The 27,023-nt window shown below is 43.2% G+C and overlaps 1 protein-coding gene across 31 annotated transcripts in view; it reads left to right on the top strand.

The window, feature by feature from the left end:
• Window positions 1-27,023, top strand: part of OBSCN (obscurin, cytoskeletal calmodulin and titin-interacting RhoGEF) — a 320,581-nt gene that overhangs the window by 103,126 nt on the left and 190,432 nt on the right. For 20 of the 31 annotated variants that reach the window (XM_089776829.1, XM_089776823.1, XM_089776814.1 and 17 more), the window contains 15 exons: window positions 1,863-2,129; window positions 3,320-3,589; window positions 4,630-4,896; window positions 6,570-6,836; window positions 10,513-10,785; window positions 12,872-13,138; window positions 15,458-15,724; window positions 16,396-16,662; window positions 17,319-17,582; window positions 18,131-18,397; window positions 18,884-19,147; window positions 20,866-21,132; window positions 22,048-22,314; window positions 25,412-25,675; window positions 26,363-26,629. In XM_089776829.1, the coding sequence (XP_089632955.1) occupies window positions 1,863-2,129; window positions 3,320-3,589; window positions 4,630-4,896; window positions 6,570-6,836; window positions 10,513-10,785; window positions 12,872-13,138; window positions 15,458-15,724; window positions 16,396-16,662; window positions 17,319-17,582; window positions 18,131-18,397; window positions 18,884-19,147; window positions 20,866-21,132; window positions 22,048-22,314; window positions 25,412-25,675; window positions 26,363-26,629 (4,005 nt within the window). The remainder of the gene's footprint in view (window positions 1-1,862; window positions 2,130-3,319; window positions 3,590-4,629; window positions 4,897-6,569; window positions 6,837-10,512; window positions 10,786-12,871; window positions 13,139-15,457; window positions 15,725-16,395; window positions 16,663-17,318; window positions 17,583-18,130; window positions 18,398-18,883; window positions 19,148-20,865; window positions 21,133-22,047; window positions 22,315-25,411; window positions 25,676-26,362; window positions 26,630-27,023) is intronic. The other 11 variants (XM_075922936.2, XM_089776836.1, XM_089776812.1 and 8 more) reach the window with 10 other exon arrangements.

Raw genomic sequence — 27,023 nt, 5'->3', positions numbered from 1 at the left:
TACCTGGAGAGTTCTTTTCTCTGTTTAATGTTACCACCTTTCAAAAATCTGTAGGTCCCAGTCTACATTAGACAAGTCCACACAGTGGGAGGCTGATGGGAACAATTGCTCCTTTTGGCATCCCTTACTCCTTGCAGAATAAGGAGTATTGGACACTGGCAGGAGCTGCCTTCCGTGCTCGATTTAGGGGGTCTATACCAGACCCTCTAAATTGAATGCCAAAAGATCAACCTCTAGTGCATCGATCTTCAGTAAGTATAGACGTGCCCTAAATGATTTTCTTGTGTTGGCCTTTGATTAGTTTAGCTAAACTCCGCAGCTGAGTTGCCGCACAGCGGACCACATCTTCTTTTTAATAAATCTGCTCTGGAATTAGACTGTTCCAACAGCAAGGACACATTTTGTCGTGGTTTTGGATGTACTGATGGCAAGGAGACAATAGAGGGAGAAGCTGGAGCTGATGTTCTTTGAGATTTATTTTGCACTTCCCTTCAAAAAGTCCAAGAGATTTGCTCCCCTGTCATATCCCCTTCAAAGACCCTGAGGAATTTATTCCCCCCATCCCCACAAAGATGCTGAAGGGTTTGCTTCCCTATCCCCTCACTGTCTGTCAGACATGGTTCTGTTTTTCTAGACACAAAGAGCAAACATGCACTTGTAGTTCAGACGTGTTTTAAATTAGATTAAGGAAAATAACAAGGTGCTGGAGGCGGGAGCTAGAATCTCTATAAGAGAGAGCACAGTGTGTTTCTGTCCTGCTGCTAACATGCTGCATGAATTGTACAGTGATATGCAGTCTTCTCAGCGGGGAGTGGGGGAAAGGTGGAACAATAAAGCCACCTTCCTTTCTCCAAGGCTTGTTTTATTTCTAAAACACAAACTCGGAGGCTGTGTCTAGACTACACCTCTTTGTCAACAGAGAGATGTAGATTAGGCACGTTGAAATTGCTAATGAAGCAGGGATTTAAATATCCTGTGCTTCATTAGCATAAACATGGCTGCCGCTTTTTTCGAAATGGAGCTTTTAAAAAAAAACGTAAGCTTCAAAAAATGAGGATTTATTTTTCGAAAGATCCGCATCTGGACTGCCTTTTTTTTCTGAAAAAACTCCGTTTTGAAAAAAGCGGCAGCTATGTTTATGCTAATGAAGTGCGGGATATTTAAATCCCCGCTTCATTAGCAATTTTGACGTGCCTGATCTACATCTCTCTGTCGACAGAGAGATGTAGTCTAGATGTACCCAAAATGAGACCCAATCAACTCACACGAGGGGCTATTAATTACCTGAACCCTTTCCAGCTTTAGCCAGCTGGAAAGGGGCACACCCTTCCCTTGTGTTGGTACTATATTAGGGCTTTCCTGTTGGCTACCCCTGCTTTATAGTTGACTTCCTGTAGGAAATTACATAGTTGCTCCAAGTCATGTTACCTAAAGCTTCCAGCTTTAAAGGACCCAAGGGCCACAACAGATCCATTGGGATGTACACACGTGCCCCGGTTATAAACTCTGTACTGTAATGAGACATAGGAGTCATAATAACCACACTACACTATTAGCAGCATGAAGATTCCATGGGACCCTGATACCCGCAAATAACTCCCCGTGGCATGCAGCCACTCATCTCTACACAAATGCTCCCCCGGAAAGGGTTATTAACAGGTGCTGGTCCCCCTTCCTCCAGAATAAATTCTAGGGACGTGTAGTGTGAGAGGGCCTTAGAGTCCATATTTATAGTCTCACGGCTGTACTGAGCACGACAATGGTTTGATGAAGCCTCCTTCAGTCTAGTGGAATGGACAGAAAGTTGCTAAGTCTGCATGTCCTGTTTTTTCCCTTTCCCTCCCTCTATTAATTTCTTTCAGAGAAGCCCATCATCTTTATGAAGTCCCTGGATGATGCTGTCGGGGAGGAACGTGGTGCGATCACGCTGCAATGTGAGGTCTCCAAACCAAAGGTTAAACCCATCTGGAGAAAGGACAATGTGGAGGTCACCCCGGGCGACAAGTATGAACAGATGCAAGCTGGGAAAACACTGTGTCTCATTGTGCACGATCTGAACAAGAATGATGCTGGGTTATACACATGTGATATTGGCACTGATCTTGTCAAGGCACAAGTCAGCGTGCAGGGTAGGTGTAGCTGAAAATGATGGGGTTTCTTTAAATAGTGCTATGAATGAGTGCTGCATGCCTCTTTGAGTCCCACATACTCCTTAATGAGGTACAGTGGTCTCCATTATAAAACCAATATGTACCAGTAGTTACCAAATGACACAATTGATGTGTCTGCAATCACCGGTATTCTCTATTCTAAGCATAGATAAAAACCATGACATCTCAAATAGCATTTAGTGGCAGACATTTTAGACATGCAAGTTTATCAAGAACTTTATTTGCTCATTTTCTTCCTAGATAAGGCATATTTTATAGCTAACTTTCATAAGATGGCCAATGATTTCCCTTCATTTATCATTTGATTTTCCCCTCATTGATCCTTTCCCCCATATTTATCATTGATTTATAAGGCATGTGGTATAGGAGAGGTGCAAATTGCTGTACACTGTTCTGCTGGGTTCAGCTATTAACTGGGCTGAGCTGAGGAGCAAGTCTTCCCAAACTTTCTGTGGTTAATAAAAATGATGCACCAAAATACAAATAAATGCCTTAGTAAAATATTTATAGTGCATATGAACTCAAAGAGAAGAAATGCGGGTTTCTTTAAAGAAAATAACTTGAAGTTTAACATATTTTAGATGTTAACTTAGAGTCTGTTCTGGGGGAAAAAAACAAACTTATGAAATCCATTTGAAAACTGTTTGTCAGTCCTTGTGAGACAGATCTGGAGCGGTCTCAGGCAGGTGACAAAATGGCGCACAGCTACTAACATCCCATTTGTCAGAGCCAAAGTGAGTTGAGACCTGCATTTCAAATACAGCTGTAGAAGCATCCTCATTGCCCCTCTTTTCTCCAGCTTTCCTGGAATCGTGATTCCCCTGAGCATGCTCATTCTAGTGACAGCTGGCCAAGCATCTGACAAGTCCCTTTCCCAGGCCTACAAGTCAGTGTGTGGGGTGGGGGGGGGGGGGGGGGAGGAGTTACACTTGGTATTTCAAGTAGTTCTTCCACAATACTGAATATGCTAATGAAGATTTTGCCTAACCCTTCAGCTAGCAAGTGTTCAGTATTGTTCTTCATGTGGATTTTAAGTCTCTCTTTATATGTGAGTTGTCCTCTCAGGCCTCTAACTGTTGTACAAATTAGTAAATTGCCACTTTTCTCCAATCCTAAATACTTTTGTCACCCGCCTCCTTGCCTTCCAGAGTTGAACATCGGTATCACTAAACGCCTGAAGAACGCTGAAGTCCAAGAAGGGGAGAACTGTACTTTTGAGTGCATTTTGTCCCATGAGAGCATCGGTGATTTCCACTGGATGCTGAAGGGGAATGAAGTGCACAGTGATGGGCGATTTAAGGCCTTTAACCAAGGGCGGAAATATACTCTCAGCATCAGAAACGTGACAGCTGCGGATGCTGGAGACGTTGTCTTTGCTGCACGCAACTTAAGTTCCAAGGCCTCGCTGGTTGTGAAAGGTAATAAGTACAGAGGTGCTTCAGAGATGGAACAACTTCAAAACACAGCTTATGTCAGTAAATTGTAAAGGCAAAACCCTTATCTCATTGAAGTAACAATGGCAACTTTCCCATTGAACTCAATAGGGCGAGGAATTGGACTTAAAAAAACAATTGAAACATTGAAAACATTTTATACTTGTCTAAATGTTTTAAAATAAATGTGTGTGGGGAGGGAGAGAATATTTAAAGTGGCCTCATTTCTGCCTATTGTACTATTAATTACAGCCCAGAAATTACAGGTACAAATAATTGCAGCAGCAAATGTCATTAGATGAATAGCCTCTTAGTTTGCACCCCCAGTAACATCATCCATAATTAAGTATGAATGCAAAATAGCAGCCACCAGTGTGAATGTCTTTTTCGCAGATCAGTGTCATTCTGTCTTTTTTATAAGCGATTAATTGCCAGTTCTCAATTCCTGCTCACTTACAACCAATAAATATGATTAATGCCCACTAAACTTGAACACTTCCTTTTTCTCCACCGGAAGGTAACTCAGTAATGTAATGTGAGTTATCTATTCTTATGTGATTCTTTATTAGATGATTGTTTAGATATAAAGAAGCCTAATTCTTTAAAAAAAAGATAATCTATAGGTAGCAGGTTTAAACAAACAAAAGGAAGATTTTCTTCACATAGCACGCAATCAACCTGTGGAACTCCTTGCCAGAGGATGTTGTGATTAACAGGACTTTAACAGGATTCAGAAAAGAACTACATAAATTCATGGAAGATAGGTCCATCAATGGCTATTAGCCAGGCTGGGTAGGAATGGTGTCTCTAGGCTCTGATTGCCAGAGGCTGGAAATGGATGATAGGAGAAGGGTCCACTTGATGATTCCCCGTTCTGTTCATTCCCTTTGGGGCATCTGGTATTGGCCACTGTCGGCGAGAACACTGGGCTAGATGAACCTTTGGTCTGACCCAGTGTTGCTGTTCTGATGTCCTCATAAAGATTCAGAATGTGGATTTTTAACAGGAATTGTTGCTTCCCTTAGAAAAACCAGGAGAGATTGTAAAGCACCTGGAGGATAAGACAGCAACAGCAGGACAAGATGTAAACCTGCGCTGTGAAATGTCCAAACCTGACAAAAACGTGAAGTGGTACAAGGATGGCAAAGCGATCCGGAAAAGCCAAAAATACGACTTGCGCCAAGAGGGATCATGGGCCATGCTCGTCATTCATGATGCCACAACCAAGGACACTGGGGAATACACATGTGAGACAGAGACCTCTAAAACAAAAGCATCACTGACAGTGGAAGGTCAGTGGATACACCACTTGGGAGCCTGAAAGCACAGAGTGGGGCAAAAAACTGCAAAACTTTTGAAGCCATTTTATTCCCCCGGCTTTTGTAATGGACCAATACTTTTGTTTTTCCAAATGTTGAACAGATCCTTTTATTAGTATTTTCTGAAAAAGAAACATCTCCGTATTTTGAAAAACCTTTGTGTGTGATGTAACTGGCCAGTTTACATGGGCAGTAGCAAGGGGAAACCCCCAAACAATCAGGCTGTGTCTACACTGGGCCACTTATTCCGGAAAATCAGCCGCTTTTCCGGAATAAGCTGCGAGCTGTCTACACTGGCCCTTGAATTTCCGGAAAAGCAACGATGCTCTACTGTACAAAATCAGCCGCTATTTCGGAAAAACTATTCTGCTCCCGCTCGGGCATAAGTCCTTATTCCGGAACACTGTTCCGGAAAAGGGCCAGTGTAGACAGACCAGTAGTCTTTTCCGGAAAAAAGCCCCGATCGCGAAAATGGCGATCAGGGCTCTTTTCCAGAAAAGCGCGTCTACATTGGCCACAGACGCTTTTCCGGAAAAAGGGCTTTTCTGGAAAAGCAGCCTGCAGTGTAGACGCTCCTTTTCCGGAAAAACTGAAAACGGAATAGTATTCCGTTTTAAGCATTTCCGGAAATTCATGCCAGTGTAGACACAACCTCAGTGAAAATGATGTCAATGAAAAACTGACCTTTATTAATGTTAATTGTATCATAAATAAGCATACAGTTAGACAATGTTCTGTGCCTAAAGGAGTTTAGTGTTGAGAGGGGGGTTTCAAAGAACCCTAGCTTGGTCCCCATCTCTACCACTAAACCTCTTTGTGATTCAGTTTCCCCATCTTTACAATGGAAATAATAACACTAGTCCACTATTATTTATAAATGTATTTACTTCATGTTTATATTTGTGTCATATACAGGGTCACAACTATTACCCAGGCACAGTATAGATCTATAATAAATGTCGGTTCTTTCCACAAAGAGTTTAGAGATTAAAAACCAAAATGCATCGCACCTTTCCACCTCTGAATAGCACTTTGAAATTTTGAATAAGTGCCAAGTATTAGTACTAATGATTATAATTTGTCAAGTTCTGACAACATGTACAGTGCTGTATGATTTCAAAATTATCAAGCCAATTCCACAGCCATCCAAAATTCAGGTCTCAAGAGGTACTTGTGTTCTAATATGTCTGATTTTCAGAGGGGCTTGAAGTCTATGAAAATCAGACCAGCAGTTAGAGTTCAAATGTAGGGCCTGGATTTGTCCCAAAATTCTTTGTACATGTCTCCCTTGCATAGTGAACTAGATCTGTCTGTCTTTGCATTTCTCAGCAGGGAGAGAGAAAATGTCACACCATGGGATTCAGTGCATTGGCTTTCAATTCTGCATCAGCCACAGACATGCTCGACCAGTGGCCACAGAGAAAGAAACTGATGAAGTTTTGTTTCTCTACCAGGGCCTGATTCTCCACAGCTTTGCACATTCACTTTTCCTTGTGCCCGGTGGGTGTAAAAGTGCTACCCTTCTGATCTGATCTCCCTTTAGACAGCTGCAAATGATCGCAAAGCCATGGAGACCTAGGCCCAGGGTGTTGATGATGTACCTGAGGACTACATTGGGGGTAACCATTGCTTGTCACTTTCCTCAGACAAACCCAATCGCTTTACCCAGGAGCTTTCAGATCTGAAAGCTGATGAAAACGGAGTCGCTGTTTTCATGTGTCAGACTAAGAAGGCCGCCCCCACGGTGGCCTGGCGGAAAGGGATGGTCGAGCTCAGGTCAAGCAAGAAATATGAGATCATCCAGAAAGGGAACGCCCTGCAGCTCACGGTGAATGCCTTGGAGAAAAGCGACAGCGACACCTACACGTGCGATATTGGCGAGGCCCAGACCAGAGCCAAGCTGACTGTGCAAGGTAGGAACGGCTTGAATGCAGGATAAAGAACAGCGTGGCTGTCCGATGCAGGAAGTGCGTGTGTTACAGTAGTGAGCACAACTTACTGGTCGCTAAGCAAGGTTAGTTAAGGGGTGCCAACTGGATTACAGCCGAGAGAGGCTCGTGTTTTCAAAAATGGCTAGTGATTTTGGGTTCCTCCATTGGTTGGTGCCCATATTGAGACTCCTCAGTGAGGAGTCCTGTGGCACCTTAGAGACTAACAAATATATTAGGTCATGAGCTTTTGGGGGGGATGGGACACACAGAGACATCCTGGCCTATGGAGAACAGGGAAAGTTGGAGTGGAAATTACAGAATCCAGAGTATGTATAATAGCGAAAGCAGTTATCTATCAATTGTAGGACCAGTGGTAATGAAGCTAATTAAGTCAGGCTGGAGGTGTACCATTTATAGCATTTGATGTGGAAATGTGAATATCAAAGGCAGGTGAAGTTGCCTTTGTAGTGCATTAACCAGTTAATATTTTTATTCAAGCACAGGTTAATAGTGTCAAACTTGTAAATGAATTCCAGTCCAGCTGTCTCCCTCAGTAACTGAGTGATAAAATTCTTTTGTAGAAGGATGGCTACTTTCAAATCCGTGACTGAATGTCCAGGGGAGGTTAAAGTGCCCCCTACAGGTTTATATGTGTTACCATTCCTTATGTCTGATTTGTGTCCATTCATCCTTCAGTGCAGAGACTGTCTGGTCTGGCCATTGTACATGGAAGAGGGGCATTGCTGTCACATGATAGCATATATTACGTTCGTGGATGTGCAAGTGAAATCAGGCCTCTTTAAAGTGACTTGAATGAGGCATCCAAAATCCCTAGTCCCTTCTTAATATTTAGGCCTGAAATGTTGTGGAGGAGATTTAAAAGTGGGTGCTGCCTGTGTGTGATTAGAAGGATTTGTGGAGCCGCGGAGTGTTGGCGGGGTTGTGTGTGAGATTCTACATGGGGTCCCTATGCAAAGGTTACTGGAGTTCTTGGGAAGTAGTAATAGCTGGAGACTCATTCTGCTGCCACTGAAAAAGGCCTGTTTCTCCTGAGCCCTGTGGCAAACCCTCAGCTCAAACCTGTGCACTTTAGCCAGGCATAATGTACCTACTTCTTGGCCCTTCGGTGTGTTTTGTTCAGCCCTTTCAAGGAGCTGAATTAATTTTGTACTCTTACATAATTAGTGTTGAAAGTTGTGTGCACTCATGCTTTAATTGGCAAGGTGAAGGGAGGGCTATTGCCCGATTCAACAGCATTTCTGTGTCTGTTTGTAGTGTGATAGCTTTTCTGGTGGGAATGGGACACACACTGATCTCTTGGCCTATAGAGGGGGAAGAAAATGGGGGAATTTAGGGGGAAGTGGGAAACAGAAAATTCACAGAACCCCTGTGATGGGGACATGGTGGATAGACAGGATGTGGGTTATATGGGTTCTGGTTTAGGGATAGAGCTGGTTGGAATTTTTTCCAATGGAAGGTTTTTCCACCAAAATATGCTGATTTGTCAAGATCCAGATGTTCCACAGGACTACAATGAAGCAATGAAGTAGGTGACCTTCCAGATGGCTGAAGCAAGGCCTAAAACTCAAGATAATGGCATTCCTCTATGTCTATGTCAGGAATGCAAGACCACGTCTGATCCAGTCTAACATTTCAGAGCATGTTCTAGGTGCTGCTGGGGAAAGCCCTATTGATTTTGGAGACAATCCAAAACTGAAAACTTAGGAAAATCCCAATTTCCACCCAGTGGTTGTTTTATGCAGAGGAGCATTATGACATCAAAGGTAATTCAAGCAATCATCCCCGCCTTCATCTATTTAATTTGCATGCTTCAATTCCATTGGCTGAAATGAAACTGCCGGTCAGGACAGAAGTGCTTGGACACAATTGGAGGGTATGGGGGCTCACGACAGGGGCTATTTGAGATCTGGAGCTATATTGACCAAGGCATGGTAAGACTGGAGATTTGCACTGGGACTCCCTGCACTGAACCTGACACAGGCAAGACTGTATTTTTGCCCTGTCAACATTTTTTTTAGTTAATCTAAATGGAGCCAGTTTGGTGCTGCAGGAGGGATTCCTTGTCCACGGCACCAGAGAAGCACTGGCAATAGGAAAGATGACCAAGGCAGGCAGCAGAATTAGGGTTACCAGAAGGAGTGAACAGTGATTGATTGAGTTATTGCCGATGTCGCAATGTACAGAGCTGGTATACCTCTGATTGCAGCACCAAACGGGCACTGTCAAGAGGAAATTGTTATTGAAATGCAACGGCTAAAACAACAGCAAAGAAGAAGAGCGGCTTAGATGACCTGATGCAATTTTAGGTTTTGTGGCAATGTCTTCTAAAATTGCTGCGGATTCAGGAATAGACCCTGCATCCTGGTCCCTCCCATTATCTGCCAGTTCCGCTTACAAAAGGAAGAAAGTGTGCGACCTGCTGGCTTCCCCAAAGCACCAAATTGCCCTAAAATAGAGAGGATCCATGGCCTTTCATAGGATGTCATCAAGGCATCATGTTGCACAGTGGGAAAGATTTCTAAGGCCAACTTTAAATAACTTTGTTGACCCCTAAAATAGTCAACTTAACCACTAGGAAGGAGATGATCATTAGCTCAAATATATCACCGAAGCTGGGTAATGAGCTTAGCCCATGAAAAGGATGGGAGTACATTCTTTTTTGTGGTTTAGTAACGCTTTCTGAATTTGTTTTGCAATTCATGGTGACATCAGGAATATTTTTTTAGGTACAGGCATTCTTCTCCCCCCCCCCCCCCTTGCTCTTTGTCTGATTTCCAGGACTGCTTCTTGCTGCTGATTTCCAGGAGTTTTCCTTTGACCGATAAATTGCTAACATAGTTCCCAAGTGAAATCTCGTTCTTCGGCGAGTTTGGCATTTGGCTGTTTACAGAGGAGTTTGAATCCAACTGGTGGTATGGCTAAAGAAGAAAGTTGTATCTAATCTAGCAAGTTATGATAAATCAAGACAGGGCCTTGGAGAGCATCCACTCAGTGAACCTAGATGTCCAGAACACATGGGGTCTCACTCTTTTCTCAGGTCCATATAGTGGATTTCACCTCTGATATTTTGGAGAGATTAAAATACTTGACTTATAATTTTCCCCGAGAGCGTATTGGAAGCTTTACAAACCAATCTTTACAAACATACAGATTAGTGTCCTGAAGGTGTCTTCATCCTGTTCTGATGTGTCCCGTAAATACTTGTTTTCTTCACTTGATGAATTCTTTGAATAATAACAGTGGAATTGTTTTAATCCTTCTGCACCAACAGCTGTGCTCCTTTCACAAAAGCACTCATACTGTGGTTGTGTCATGGGCATTTCATAAGAACATAAGAATGGCCATACTGGGTTAGACCAAAGATCCATCTAGCCCAGTAGCCTGTCTGCCGACAGTGGCCAGCACCAGGTGCCCCAGAGAGGTGGACCGAAGACAATGATCAAGTGATTTGTCTCCTGCCATCCATCTCCAGCCTCTGACAAAGAGGCCAGGGACACCACTTCTGTCCCTTGGCTAATAGCCTTTTATGGACCTAACCTCAATGAAATTATCTAGCTTCTCTTTCCTTTTGCCTCAATCCAAACACAGGGACAGGTGCTAAAGAGTCTACCGATTGATATGTCTGTGTTCCTTGCAGGCCAGAAAGTGCTAATTACTGAAGATCTGGAAGATGTTGATGTGATAGAAGGAGATTCTGCCATGTTCAAATGCAGAATCTCTCCAGTAGAATATAGCAATGTGCAGTGGTTTTTGGATAAGACACCTCTGCATACCAATGAACTTAATGACATCCAGTCTAAACCTGGAGGATATCACTTGCTAACCTTGAAAAAACTGTCCCGGAAGGATTCGGGGGTCATTACCTTTGAAGCTGGTGATAAGAAAACATCTGCCAATTTGGTTGTTAAAGGTATGATAATTCAAGCGTAAAGGCTGCAGGAAAAGCTAAAGAATATAGAGGCAAACTCTGAGCAGTGGTATCTCCGTGTAGGTGGAGAGCAAATGCTGTAAAATAAGTTGTCTTATTATTTATGCCCATATGTCCATGAGCTTCACGGCTCTATCTGAGGAGGAAGTTAATACATTGCGGCCTGTAGACCATTCTTTTATCATTTGTTTACTGAGTCTTTCATGGGAGAATACAATATATCGACTTGTGTGTTCGGAACATATTGTCACTTTTTCATGAGCTTTGATGATTGGGTGAGGAAACTAATTGCCTTAGAAAAACAGTTGAAATGCAATGAATATACTTTTGTTTAGCCTTTTTTTACACTCAACAACGTGTAAGACCACGTGATCTACACTGTCAACCATTTAACTCTGACAATTTTTCTAGAAAATTTAGAGTAAGGAAAAAAATTAATCTAGAGTTACTAGTGACGGATCAGAAAGGGAGATTTTTAGTTAGAGAAGTAAGTACTGAGAAACAAGGAAGAGAGAGGCAAGCAGAAAGCGGCAATCAATCCACATGACCCTGAACTTATTGAATTCAGGATCTATACTTTGTACCTCTTGGAATCATAAAATAATTCCTCAGTATGCAGAGCTGAGTAAAATACTTGGTTTCTGCTACATCTAGTTGAACACCTTTTGGAGATTCACATGAACCGTTTTGGAAGGGTGAATCTTTGCACCATTTTGTAAAATTAGCATTGATCTGCAGAAACAGGCAACTGTTTTCAGAAAGCAAAAAAGCTGCGGTTACTTGCAAAACACTGGCAGTTAAGTGGCAAAAACTTGTGACAATCTGCTGGCAAAAGCCAGTTTCTGGTTAATTTCTTCTGACAGAGAAGTCAAAAGTCAACAGGTGACTAGCTTTGACAAATTTACATTGCCATGGTCTTCATGACAATCAGTTTTCTCACTCTTCACATATACACAGAGCCCTGGTCTACATGTGGGCTTTATTTCAAAATAACCCCTCTTAGGTCAAATTTATAAGCGGAGCAACCACACTGCCAAGTCCGTTATTTTGAAATAACGGGTTGCAGAATTCAAAATCTGTACCCCAGGAATAACGTTAATTCCGAAATAGTTATTTCAAAACAGTGGTAGTGTGGACTCTCGGATACCACTATTTCAGAATAACTACTCCCCCGAGTAATTCAAACCAATTGCTCCCTAGTGCTTCCTGGGGCTCTAAGGCTGAGGTAGCACATCCACATTAATGGAGCCCACCTCGGATTCATTTCGAGGCTTCCCCGTAGTGAGGACACACTATTTTGATTTTGTTAAATCGGGAGTTAAATCCTGGGTGTCTGGCTGGTGAGTCTTGCCCACATGCTCAGGGTTTAGCTGATCGCCACATTTGGGGTTGGAAAGGAATTTTCCTCCAGGGTAGATTGGCAGAGGCTCTTGAGGTTTTTCGCCTTCCTCTGTAGCATGGGGCACGGATCACTTGCTGGAGGATTCTCTGCATCTTGGGGTCTTTAAACCATCATTTGAGGACTTCAATATCTGAGATATAGGTGAGATGATTATTCCAGGAGTGGTTGGGTGAGATTCTGTGGCCTGCATTGTGCAGGGGGTCAGACTAGATGATCATAATGGTCCCTTCTGACCCTAAAGTCTATGAGTTAAGTCAAATTTAGTAATTTCGAAATAATTTCCTAGTGTAGACATGGCATTATTGTTTAGGCAGAAACATCATGCTGTACATTATTCATACTGAAGGGATCTAGGGAAATTTACTGAACTAGTGAAATTTGTTCTTCTCACTAATTAATGTAAAGCCTGTTGCAGACAATGTATCCCAGATTAATACTCTTCCTCAGAGACATTTGGCCCCTGGATTTTGCCATACTATACCAGGCATTTTCAAAACTGATTCTTGGTGCAGAAATCCCCATGCGAGGGCTTAATGCCCCCTACCTCCAAATGATGCTTTTCCGGTAATGATGTTGCAGAATATGGGACAGTCTCTTTGGTATAAATAATCAGTCGTGCTGCTCCCCTCCCTCCGAAAATCTCAGACAAGTTTTATGTGATTCTAGAGAAGCCCTGTGTCATTACAAAGGAGCTTGCTGATGCTGAAATCTTTGAGGGAGAGGATGTCTGTCTTCACTGTGAAACCTCCAAATCAGACAGCCCGGTAAAGTGGTGCAAAGATGGGAAGACCCTTAAAAACTCCTCTAAGCATAAGATCAGCCGGTCGGGATTTGAAGCCACACTTGTCATTCATGGGACAGAAGAGAGAGACAGTGGCAGATACGAGTGTGAGGCTGGAACAGCTAAAAGTAGTGCAGTTGTCACGGTCAAGGGTAAGGAAGTTTGGAGTGATGCTGCCTAACATAAAGGTCAAAATAACAATTTAACAGAAAGATGCAACTAAACGGAAAATTAACTCCAACTCTTCACACACTGATGCAGGTTATGTTCGGACTAACTCAGCTTGACACCTTCCAGACAGGGCACAAAGTGTAAAATAGACAAAAATGTGTATTCTGAGGATGACATGAGCATTGGACTGCAAGGCTAGACAGGGGCTATGATTCATTTACTGAGCTGAAAGGAGAAACACCCTTCTCAGTTATGCACATTGATTTTCAGTCAGCTTCCTTGTGTGTTCTGATCTCCCATGCATGTCGCTGAGTCCTCCAGGTATGCGCAATTTCCAACTGAGTTCTGGAGAGTAGGATTTTTGCCCCAAGAATGGAATGAAAACCTGTCTTCACAGAGTGATGAAGGAGAGTTGTATGGTTGTTGCTCATCATGGTTTGTCTGTTATACTTTTCTACCACACTAAGCCCTGGGAGTTATTTAGAAATAACTCCCCTTATTTCAAAATCACACGAGAAGCGTCCGCACTACCAAGCCTGTTATTTCGAAATAACGGGTCATGGGATTCGAAAGCTGTACTTTTCATCAGGAGTAACACAAATTCCAAAATGGTTATTTCACAGTAGTGGTAGTGTGGACGCTCCGGTGCCACTATTTTGAAATAACTCCTCCCCGGAATCATTCGAAGTAATTTCTCTCCAGTGCTTCCTGGGGATCTAAGTTGAGGTAGTACATCATCAGAGCCTGCCTTGGATTAATTTCGAGGCTCCCCTGTAGTGTGGACACACTATTTCAAAATTATTATTTTGGGAGTTATTATTTCAAATTTAGTTATTTCAGAATAATTTCTTACTGTAGACATGCCCCTAGGGAACTGATCCAACAACCATTACAAACAACAGAAACACACTGATTTCAATAGGAACTGGATCTGACATGGGGGAGAGAGAGTTTCTTTATCAAGAAAATGAAATACAAGATTTTATGTAACTTGGCTGCTACAATTCATTTGAAATTTCTCCTCTTGCGAATTGAGGGATTTAAATAAATGGATTCAGAAGATCCCCAGTGGAATGGTAGCTTTAGATGATCCATGAGATAAGGACACGTTATAACACACCACATCCAGCTAGCCTAAGCCATGAAGTTCACCCAAGAGCTCCAGAATGAGGAAGTGGTCGGTACCATATGAAAGGTGCGAGTGTGCCAAAGTAGGGCTGAAAGTGGAACGGAGGGAAGGAGCTGTTGTTCTTCAGCCAAGCAAGGGCGTATGATGAACCTGAAAGTGTCAGTCCCGGGATGCACGTTTGTAATCTTGTGTTAGAAGACAGCAGTGAATGCATTTGTGAAAACACAGCCCATCAAGCACCACCAGCACTTTCTACTGTGACTGATCTGAAGCGGGAAACCCCACTAAACTGTTCCTCTTTCCTCTTCCACGGTCAACACTAACAGAAACTTTGGTGGCCCCCTACTTTTCACTAATTCACCTTTTGAACTGAACTCACTCTTCCTGACAGAGGCTGTGTAGCGATCATCAGTGAGACGCTTTTATCTGCCTGCTCCCCTTTCTCTGTGTACGCTGTGTAGCGTTTGCTAAGTCAATACATCTTCACGTCCTAGGAGAATGTGTCTGGCTTCCTGTAAGGAGAAGAGATCCTTGACTGGGCAGATGAATGTGTCAGCTGTTGGCTGTTATGCTGATTGTCCTATCCTTGTGTTCTCTTCCTGTATGTATTCATTAACCTTGCTCGTTCTTGTTCTTTTTTTTTTTTTTAACGGCACTGGCCTAGCTCTGAACACCTGTCTGGAGGGTCATCCAATATCTCCTGCCCCGACTGACATCTGGAAAATGTAGTATTGGAGAAGGGATACCTTTAACTAACTGCAGTGACAAAAATGGTGTAAAAATTCCCTTCTTCTGTGTATTCAGTATTTCACAGCATGAAGCAAGCATGCAAATAGTAATATCGAGGGGTTGAAGGTGCTCCATTTCTCTCAGGATCAGGCCCCTAAAGAATCTCTACAATACATCCGCACTACTCGTGCTATTAAATGTTTAAATGTATGTTTAAATACTGTGTGTGTCGTTACTAATCATGAAGATGCCCTAAAATATGTATTTGGTCTCCAGTTTTACTTTGAACTGTGTTGAACTGACAGCTAGCGATCTCCAAGCACTTTTTCGTGCTGGCATTCTGTGGTTCTACACCTTTGTGTGTGCTGAGGTACAAAGCTAGAGTGTGATCAGGTATTCTTGCATTCTTGAGTGGTCACCGTCTGCAATTCTGCGTTTTTAGCTCTGCCGGTTCTTTTCAAACGAGAGCTCCAGAGTGAGGAGGCGAAAGAAGGAAGTCAAGTCAAACTGAGCTGTGAGCTCAGCAAAGCTGGCATCCCTGTGAAATGGACAAAGGGAGAGACGGTTCTCCTGCCTGGGGACAAGTACCGGTTAAAGCAACATGGCACAGTTGCAGAGCTCATTATTCAGGACGTCCAATCGATCGATGCTGGAGACTACACCTGCAGCACTGGGGAACAAACGACAACTGCTCGGGTGAAAGTAAATGGTAGGCGGAGCTGGTAGATTGCAGGTTATTTGACTTATGAAGTTATTTAACACACATGCTATAACTTAACAGCAGTTCTTCATTGTGGAGGAGAGTTACCCAGTTAGGATTCATCATTCAGGTTTAACGCTAATATAAATACTCATCAATATCTGTATTGTTTTAGTACAATTTCACATTCTACATCCAAGTCGGTAACTATGTAACATCTTTGATTTCTGCTTAATTGAGTCATCTTTTCCCTTTTGTACATTTGGAAGCTTAGGGACACTTAGGGTTGCATCCCTGACCACCTTGACTAGTAGTCATTGATGGACCTGTCCTCCATGAGCGTATCTAATTCTTTTTGTATTCCAAATATACTTTGGGCCTTTATAACATCCTCTGGCAATGAGTTTCACAAGTTAACAGGTGTGCATTGGGTGAAGTCCTTCCTTTTGTTTGTGTTAAATAATTGAAAAGAATTTGCACTTATTCCATATGTGAAGATACCACATTGCCAATCACAAGTATAATCATATTAATTAATTAAATAATAATAATTAGTTGCAAACATACGGGCTGTCTTTCTTGACTGCAGTGAAAGGGAAGACCATATCAGGACTTTGTCATATGGGGGTGCTGGATATAGTCTGTCCTCAACATTGATCACTTCTGGTTGTATGTTTTAGCCCTGCCCGTCCTTTTTAAACAAAACCTTCAGAACACAGAGATGGAAGAGGGGAGCACGGTAGCTCTGCGCTGCGAGATCACGAAACCTGAGGCCCACGTGGTGTGGAAGAAGGGAGGCGCCATACTCGGGGAGAGTGCCAAGTATGAGATGAGGCAGAAGGGTTCTGTGGCAGAGCTGTTCATTCACAACGCAGAGCCCGAGGATGCGGGAAGATACACATGTGATACCGGAGAGCAGCAGACGACAGCTCAAGTCAAAATTCACGGTATAGGTTTTCATCATTTTCTGTTGTTGTTAAATACGTCGTGTTTATTATGGCCTTGCCCAGGGGCTGACTACAATGGCCAGCATTGTATAAGCTGCCAAACAAACACAGAGAAGCGGATAATTCCCGTTCCAAAGAGCTGACAGTCTAGACCAGGGGTGGACAATAAAATGGTGGCAATTCACCAGGGTTAGCCCCTGGAGGGCCATTGCCACTATATTTACCTGCACCTCCACAGTTACGGGCGATCACAGCTCCCATTGGCCAGGAACGGCGATCCGCAGCCAATGGGAGCTGTCATCCCCTGTACATGTTAAGCACAAATAAATACGGCGGTGTGGGGGCCCACCAGGGCTAACCTTTGCAGACTAGATCCAGCCTGCGGGCCGGTATTTGCCCAACCCTAGTCTGGATAGAAGGGTCTGATGGTGGGTTGTAGGCAAGGACTTAATACATAAGCAAAGCAAAGGGGCAAAACATTGTGTAGCTCCATGACTGTGGGTGGTTGCATCTATGGACACGCAAGTAAATCAAGCATCTGGTTAACTCTGGCAAATTGCATCTGGCCCATGAGCTGCGTATTGCCCACTCCTGATCCAAGCTGTGAAATCATATTATGCTGATGCACATCATATAAATGCATGCTCCTCCTTCAGCCCTGCCTGCACTCATCAAGGAAGAACTGAAGAACGTGGAAGCCACGGAAGGTGGAGCGGCCACTCTGCGCTGTGAGCTGAGCAAAGCCGCCCCAGTGGAGTGGAAGAAGGGGGCGAAGGGGCTCAGGCCAAGTGGCAAGTATAGAATGAGACAAGAAGGCACCACGGCTGAGCTGGTCATACATGATCTAGATCTGAAGGATGCAGGAGACTACACATGTGTATTTGGAGAGCAAAAAACCACAGCAGCCTTAACAGTGAATGGTAAAACATCATAAATAAACTGTGACATTTCTGAAAGTTCCCCTCCCCCCTTTTTTTCCTATTTCCTGCCAAAATTTGCTTGTGTCCTACTTGTCCATCTCTTTATTCATCTTTGCCCATCGCGTTGTGGCTCCCATGTTCATTTGTCCTCTCCCCTGACAGAATTCAGTGCATGTGTGTGCAATACAAAGTTTTCAAAAGAATGCTACCCAGGTAAAGACAGCGCATGTATGTTTTACTGAAGTAAATATTGTCTAACAGCATTACCAACACTTCCACTGCTTGGTGGGCTCTGAGAAGACATTTAGGGGTAAATTAGAGCTAAATCACAGCACAGAACACAGAGTCAGGACTGGGGGCTATAAACAAACTTTATGGGACTGTTGGAAACTTGGCCACGACTCACGATAAGTGGACATCCAGCTAACTAATATCATGCCAGGTCACAGATGTAGCCAGACCAGAGAATGCTGGACTAGCGAGGTTCAACTTGTAGTTCTGAGTTTGCAGCATTTGGATGAAAATTCTGTTCCGTCTGCATCCCTCAGCCGTACCTGTACGTTTCAAAAAAGAACTGAAGAATGAGGAAGCCACTGAAAGTGGAACAGCCACGCTGCACTGTGAGCTGACCAAGCCTATTGACTCAGTCGAGTGGAAGAAGGATCAAAAGGTGCTGAAGCCAAGCAGCAAATACAGGATGAGGCAGGAAGGCCGCTTCGCTGAGTTGATTATCCAAGACCTAGATTTGGCAGACGCTGGAGATTACACGTGTGTGTGCGGTGACCAGAAGACAACAGCTGCTTTAACAGTGAATGGTAAATGTGCCCCAAATTAAGTAGGTTGTTTTATATTTCTGTACTCTGAAACTCCAGGGGTTGTCATTCCTCATTCATATTGATCCATGGCTGCTCCTCTGATCCCTTGTTCACTGCAGTTTTGGAGAGGGGACTCTCATCCTTGGCTTTGTGGTGACATTGGGTCATCTTGATAAAGAACATTCCCCCATGCTGTATTGACTTGCTGTAGTCCATGCTACATTCCCTTGTTTTGTTTCCTTTTATATGTGTTAGGTTCCTCTTTAAAGAGCTTTGTTATTCTCCTCCTCATTTCTATAAGCTGTCTCCATTCTAGGAACGATGCGCAGGTGTTTAACTGTTTCTGTTGCTTAGGTTCCTTCTTTTATGGCTTTGAAATGTGTGACTGGGGGGGGGAAGATGGGTTATCATGATCTAATGACCCACAGAAATGCTCCTGCTCACGTCTGGTTCTGATCCCATCGCTGTCTCTGTTGTGTCCTTCAGCCTTGCCTGCACTTTTTGTAGACGCGCTAAATAACCAGGAAGGCTCCGAGGGTGGGACAGTCACCCTACACTGTAAACTGAGCAAGGCTGCCCCGGTGCAGTGGAAGAAGGGACAAAAAGCGCTCGGGCCAAGTAACAAATACCAAATAAGGCAGGAGGGTCCATCTGCTGAACTGGTGATCCGTGATCTGGATAGGACGGACGCTGGAGATTACACTTGTGTGTGTGGAGAACAGCAGACTACAGCTACCTTGACAGTGAATGGTAAAACAAAACACGCTGCATATGTTCCCGTTAAAACAATAGAGCTCTAATATTTCCTCCACGTTCCAATGATTTATCCCCATCTCCATTCCACCCCGGTATCTCTGTGTTTTGGCTTTCTTTATCCTCCCCTTCTTCTTCCCCTTGCGATCAGCATGTAATTGCATTCAAAGGCATTGGATGTACAAACATCAAAAGAGGAACAGGCTCCTTTCCTGTTCTTTCCCCCAATTCCAATTCAAATGCAGTCTAGTCTTCCCCTCTGTATATTGGGTGGGCAGAAGGTTTTTCCGTAGGGATCATGTTGCCAAATGGAACTCTAGTCTCTCCCTTCCAGTTACTTGGAATGGTGGGTCTGGGTTTCTGAGGGGACAAGATGATGATTTTATCATCGTAGGTCATTGTGTAGAGGATATTTTAGTGAACATTATTAATTTTAATAATACTGTAGATTCTATCACTTATTTAGAACTGTTTGGTGGCCCCTCCAAAATATTTTAGCTCTGCAAAAAGTTGGCATTGGGGTTTCTAGTTAGGTTCCTCTTTAAAGAGCTTTGTTTTAGAGCTGGGGTGGGCAAAATATGGATCTTAGACAGGCTCCCTGCCTGCCCTGCTCCCAGAGGCTGCTCAAAGCAGCTGTCTACAGGCGTTATGTTTTTCTGGGAGTGCTGGGAACCTGCAGGTGATCGTGTGGGAAGAGGCTTGGCATGCTGCCCCTACCCCAGCACAATCTCGCAGCTCCCATTGGCCAGAAACCTGCACCCGTACCCCTTCCCATCTCCTACACCCGCTCCTACACCCAAAGCGCCCTTCTGCACCCAACCTCCATCCCAGTCCTCACACGTCCTCCATTAACATCATGGAAAAGTGCGGACCTTGACTACTTTCCAAACTTTTAGAGTGGCCCCCTCATCAAAAATTATTACCGACCCCTGTTTCAAGAGAACACAGAGGCTGTGTCTACACTGGGCCACTTATTCCGGAAAATCAACCGCTTTTCCGGAATAAGCTGCGAGCTGTCTACACTGGCCCTTGAATTTCCGGAAAAGCAACGACGCTCTACTGTACAAAATCAGCCGCTATTCCGGAAAAACTATTCTGCTCCCGCTCAGGCATAAGTCCTTATTCCGGAACACTGTTCCGGAAAAGGGCCAGTGTAGACAGCCCAGTAGTCTTTTCTGGAAAAGTGCATCTACATTGGCCACAGACGCTTTTCCGGAAAAAGGGCTTTTCCGGAAAAGCAGCCTGCCAATGTAGACGCTCCTTTTCCGGAAAAACTGAAAACGGAATAATATTCCGTTTTAAGCATTTCCGGAAATTCATGCCAGTGTAGACACAGCCAGACACTGTCTATATCAGAGACTAACCTACAGGGATGTTATTTACGTCAAGGGGAAAACATTTTGGGCGTAGTATTGAAAATTGGTCTCTGATTGTACTCCTGTGATTTTGCTGAGACAAATACTTGCGGCTATGCAGCATTTTGCTATCTAATCATCTGGTTTTCTCACCAAATCAGATTGATAGTTGTTGAAATGCTACAGAATAAGCCTGCACAATCAAGAGCACAAAATCAGAAGCTCAACTGAGACCTTTTTTTAAAAAAAAAAGCATTGCTTGGGACTGCAGCAGAGAGAGCAGGGGCTAACAGGAGAGCATCTGTAGTGCTGAGTTTCTCTGTGCTGATTCCTTCTGTCCATATCACCTTCGCTCTGCAGTTCTGCCCACGCGATTCACTAAAGAACTGAAGAATCAAGAGGCTACCGAAGGTGAAAGTGCCACTCTGCACTGCGAGCTAAACAAGGCTTCCCCAGCTGTGGAGTGGAAGAAGGGACACAAAACCCTCAAACCCAGTGACAAGTATAAAATGAGACAAGAAGGGGCTACGGTTGAGTTGATAATCCAAGACCTGAGCATGACAGATGCTGGAAATTATACCTGTGTGTGTGGAGACCAGCAAACCATGGCAGCTTTAACTGTAAATGGTAAACGAGGAAGCGAACTAAAAATAGTTGTATTATTCCTTCTGTTGCTGTGGATAGATGCATTCCTTACCTGGACTAACCTAGCGACCTTTTCCAGGCCTTATTCAGGGCATGTCTACACTGGGGCGTTATTTCAAAATAACAAGGCGAGCAGCCACTCTACCAAGCCTGTTATTTCGAAATAATATTATATAACTACATCCCGCTCCATATATTTGAGCTAGGCCTCACAAATAATCATGCCGGCCCTGTGTACATCTTCCCATGTTCTCAAAGACAGAGCAAGTCAAAACATTTCATTGGGAAAGTTTCTCACACAAAAAAAATGATTTTGCTGAAATAGATCATTTCTTTTTTATGGGGGTAAAAAGGCCAAATCAGATTAATGTTTTTTGTGTCCTGTAGGATATTCCTGAATGCATTTTTCTTTCCAAATGGCCATTTCAAAATGAAACTTTCTGTTTTGACACAGAAAGTCATTTCGTTTTGTTACCAAAAAAAATCATATTTATTTAGTTTGAAACTTTTCATGGGAAAACCAAAATGTTTTGGCTGAAAACTTTTGAATGAAGCTTCTTTTTCATTTCAAATTCTACAGGAAAAAACTTGGTTTTCTGGCCAGCTCTACTGATCTTCTTGCTGCTTCCTTTTATACTGACTTGTGACAATGTGTTCATTTCTGTGTAAGGCGTCTGCACCTTTCTGTGAATACCGAGTACATTTCTGGGCAGGGAGGTTATCTGGCTGGCTATTTTCTTTTCTCATATTGATTATTGAGAGCAGTGAAGCTGGCTGACTGACAGCTGATGCTCCAGTTTTGATACCTGGGTAGAAAATATCTAGAATAAAAGGGGGACATTTAGTGTTGACTGTTTTTGATTTTTAAACCCACCTGTCCTTGTTGCTGTCCCTCAGTCCTGCCTGCGTTTTTCAAAGAGGGATTGAAGAATAGGGAAGCCACAGAAGGTGGAACAGCCACTCTGCACTGTGAGCTGACTAAAGTCCCTGTCCTAGTGGAGTGGAAGAAGGGGTCAAAAACGCTCAAAGCCAGTGACAAGTACAGAATGAGACAGGAAGGTACCATTGCAGAGCTGTTGATCCGCGACCTGGATGTAGACGATACAGATGATTATGCCTGTGTGTGTGGAGACCAGAAGACTTCTGCTGTCTTGACAGTCCATGGTAAACACAAATTCCACATTGCAAGAGAAATATTCCAGAGACCTTCACACCCTTTGGAAATTCCCTTCCTGGCCTGTTTTTAGGAGTGTTTGTTTTTACCTTTCCTTTTATCCTTTCTCTAGTGCCTGTCTGTATTTTGTTCCATCTCATCTCCCTTTGTTATCTTGTATTAAAATAGTCTTCCTTACTGTGAACTAGAAGAGGGGGTACAGATGGCTTCTTTTTCTAGATCCATTCTGTCTCTTTTCAGAGTAAAAATCTATCTGTACTTAGTCAGACAAATGTTTTTCTAGGCTCCTAAGAATGTACTAAATAAAAGTGGCCTGATTTTCAGATCTATTGCCCAAATAAATCTGTAACTCTTCAAGGCTATGTCTACACAGCAGTGTTATTTTGGAATAACGTCAGTTATTCTGAAATAACATAGTGCACGTCTACATAGCAAGTCCATTATTTTGAAATACATTTGAAATACTGATAGAAATGTAGCCGTGTTAGTCTGGGGTAGTTGAAGCAAAATTCAGGACAATGTAGTCACCTCCTGTAACCCTCATTGTATGAGGAGTAAGGGAAGTCAGGGGAAGAGTGCTCTATTTTGGAATACCTGCTGTGTAGACAGTGCCAAAAGTCAAAATCAGCTATTTTGACTTAAGCTACACAATTAATGTAGCTCAAGTTGCGGAACTTATTTCAAGTTTAGCCCTGTTATGTAGATGTTCCTTATGGTGCCATAGAATACCTTGTTGGTTTTACTGATTTTCAGAGGAATTGAATACTCCCGACTCTCAGAGTGCATCTACACAGCACCCTAAACTCGAAATAAGATATGCAATTTACGCTAGGCAAATTGCGTATCTTATTTTGATTCTATTTCAAAATAGCGTATTTTGAAATTTGGCACATCTACACAGTGTCAAATTTCAAAATAACGCACTATTTTGTGACATCCTTTAACCTTCATGGAATAAGGGCTACAGAGATGCCAAAATAGAGTGGCCATTATTTTGAAAAATATTTCTAAATAATGGGTGGCTTGTTAAGACGCAGGGTAGCTATTTTGGGATACCTCCAGTATCCCGAAATAGCCACGCAGTGTAGACATAGCCTCATTGAACTTAATGGATTCCAGAGCCTAACTTGAGGAAATCCTATTTGGAAAATTTGGTTTTCATTTGGTCTTGGCCTTTTTGGCAAAATTAAGAGAATGAACGGTGGTGCCCTATATGTCTTGGGGTGACAGTGATATGTACCCCTGATAAAATTACACTGTTCTGAAGATGAGTGGTCTTAATGACACTGTTAGCAGCAGTGTTAGTGTATTTGTAGGGCCAATCAGGTGGTGATTCTTAAGAGGCCCTGTTTGGTTTAGATATGTCTGAGACTTTAGATGCTTTTGAAAATGTAGCTTAACCTTTGAGGCACTTCCACCTCTTGTTTCCTTTTCTGTGCATTTTATTCCCCCTTTCTTTCTCCCAACCCAGATGCATTCTTCTCTTGGGCACCAAGCTTACCTTTCCATGGGAAATGGTTCAGAAAAGGGCAACAAAAATGATGAGGGGTTTGGAACAGGTCCCATATGAAGAGAGATTAAAAAGACTTGGACTTTTCAGCTTAGAAAAGAGGAGACTACGGCGGGGGGGATAGTATTGCGGTCTATAAAATCATGACTGGAGTGGAGAAAGTGAATAAGGAAAAGTTATTTACTTATTTCCCACAATAGAAGAACTAGGGGTCACCAAATGAAAATAATAGCCCGCAGGTTTAAAACAAACAAAAGAAAGTTTTTCTTCGCGCAGCACACAGTCAACCCTGGAACTCCTTGCCAGAGGATGTGAAGGCTAGGACTTTAACAGGGTACAAAAAAGAACTAGATAGATTCATGGAGGTTAAGTCCGTCAATGACTATTAGCCGGGATGGGTAGGAATGGTGTCCCTAGCCTCTGTTTGTCTGGAAATGGGTGACAGGGGAGGGATCAAGTGATGATTCCCTGTTGTGTTCACTCTCTCTGGGGCATCTAGTACTGGCCACTGGCAGAGGACAGGATACTGGGCTAGATGGACCTTTGGTCTGATCCAATGTGGCTGTTCTTATGTTCTTAAGTTCCTTCCCCTCACAAACTGCCTATGTGTAGCTGCTTATAGGGGCATCTCAAACTTTATTAGTGGTTGAATGCTTCTCAAGAGCAATGTATTTGACACTGAACTGAGAGGTATCGAGTGCTAGAAATTATGTTTTGATGTCAGGTGTATGGCTAGGCTGCTAAATCAACGTGTAAAGAGACAAGGCGAATGACCAGCTTCTGGCTCAGTCCCAGGATATTAAAGAGGCAAGGTGAATGAGGTAATATTTGTACTGGACCAGCTTCTGTGGGTGAGAGGGAGTCTGTGTACACTCAAAAGCTGCCTCTCTTAAATTGGTCCAATAAAAGGTATTACCTCACCCACCTTGTCTCTCTAATATCCTGGAACTGACACAACAGGGTTGCCAGCTCTGACTGTAGCTCTACCATGAGATTTTCTACCATCCCTGATGGTAATGTAATATTTTTTTTCTTAAAGTGTGTGATTACATTCCACAGGATTGCTTTCAGTAGTCACCAGGATTTGAGAGCAGCCTTCAGCTTCCTGAAGGGAGGTTCCAAAGAGGGTGGAGAGAGGCTGTTCTCAGTAGTGACAGATGGCAGAACGAGGAGCAATGGTCTCAAGTTGCAATGGGGGAGGTCTAAGTTGGATATTAGGAAAAACTATTTCCCTAGGAGGGTGGGGAAGCACTGGGATGGGTTCCCTAGGGAGGGGTTGGAATCTCCATCCCTAGAGGTGTTTAAGTTCCTGCTTGACAAAGCCCTGGCTGGGATGATTAACTGGGGTTGGTCCTGCTTTGGGCAGGGGGTTGGCGGGCTCTTGAGGTCTCTGCCAACCCTGGGATTCTCTGATGCTGATTTTGGGAGACTCAAGGCCAGTCCTGGAGGGTTGGCTACTCTCCAGCACAGCTACAACAACTCGGCATACACCACGCTCTAGTAATGTAACAGGAAGGTAGATTAAAGCAGGCTCGTATGCATTTTGATGCACTCTCACTCCACGTTTCATCCCGCAGCCGTGCCTGCACTGTTCAAAAAAGAACTAAAAAATGAAGAAGCCACAGAAAGTGGGGCAGCCACTCTCCACTGTGAGCTGACCAAAGCTGCCCCCGTGGAGTGGATGAAGGCTGAAAAGGTGCTCAAAGCGAGTGTCAAATACAAAATGAGGCAGAAGGATGCCATTGCTGAGCTGACCATCAATGACCTAGGTGAACAGGACGCTGGAGATTACACTTGTGTGTGTGGAGACCAGAAGACCACTGCCTTCTTGACAGTGCACGGTAAAGCCAAAAATCGAGTGGAATTGTCTAAGCTTGCGACTAGAATCACAAATTAAGCTTGTTATCACCTGCCATTTTACATTGCTATTGTATTAATAACAACCGCCATAATTTGTACTTATTTAAATTCCATAATTTGGGTTTGATATAACATTATGGAGATTTTTCTTCTCCTTTTTTTGTTCTTAATAGAATTTGGGGGCAGATAATTAAGTCCTGTCAGAATTACATGCAAGTTTGAGTTTTCCCTTTAATTCCTTTAATCCTATTACTGAAATTTCATTTATTTGAACAGGCAGTTGGAGAGAGGGTGACACATAATAACGTACAATTTTACAAAGTTCATTGGATATGTTTTAAGGTCTAATAGCACTAGGCACTCCTCCTTGAAAATTCAGGACAAACTTTCTCATATATGTCGGACGATGCCTTAACCTGCTACCCCAGAGCTATTCTAATTCTGAGGCTGAACTAAAGAAGCAGACTGCCAGTTTGGTTGTAATGTGCTGAAATTAGTGTCCTGGCAAAATGTCAACCAGGGACTCAAATGAGACCTCTGAAATCATTTTAATTTGGTTCTTAGCCACTGTTTGAGACTACCCGTTAACACGCTAATTCACTGGAGCTTTCCCAGCTGCAATTATTCCTGCATTTAAATGCCCTTTCTATTCCTCTTCTGCTCTTCAGTCCTTCCTCCACGCTTTAAAGAAGACCTGAAGGATTTGGAGGCCACCGAAGGCAAAGCAGCCATTCTACACTGTGAGCTGACCAAGGTTGCTACTCCTGTGCAGTGGAAGAAGGGGTCCAAAACACTCCAACCCAGCGACAAGTTTAGAATGACTCAGGAAGGCACCATTGCAGAGCTTGTGATCCATGATTTAGATCTGACAGATGCTGGAGATTATACATGCATGTATGGAGACCAAAAAACCACAGCTGCCTTAACAGTGAATGGTAAATAATGCACCTCAAATTAAGGGCATCATTTTCTGCTATCTGTTCTGTGAAACATAATGGGGTCATCAACTGGGTTACAGCCCTACTTTTAGCCTGCGGTAAATGAGTCTGCATCACTGAAAAGTTAAAATCCATGTGCTGCAATTTTCTTAAATATTGCTGATGAATTTAGCAAAATGTTGGCAGAAATAGAAATAGACTCTTCGTCTTGGTTACACCAGATGGTGGTCAAGCACTCATATTGCAGAAATTTCCACACAGACTTGGAAATACAACCCACTTTCAACCACTAACCCTTCTGATTTTTGTGTTCAATAGTAGGTGTTAAAATGTTAACATGATTTTTATCATGATAAATGTTACAGGTTGAACCTCTCTAGCCCACCTCTCT

Source organism: Pelodiscus sinensis, chromosome 2 (genome assembly GCF_052426305.1).
Source record: "Pelodiscus sinensis isolate ZL-2025 chromosome 2, ASM5242630v1, whole genome shotgun sequence".
NCBI lineage: Eukaryota > Metazoa > Chordata > Testudines > Trionychidae > Pelodiscus > Pelodiscus sinensis.
This window is presented reverse-complemented; position numbering and strand designations above follow the sequence as displayed.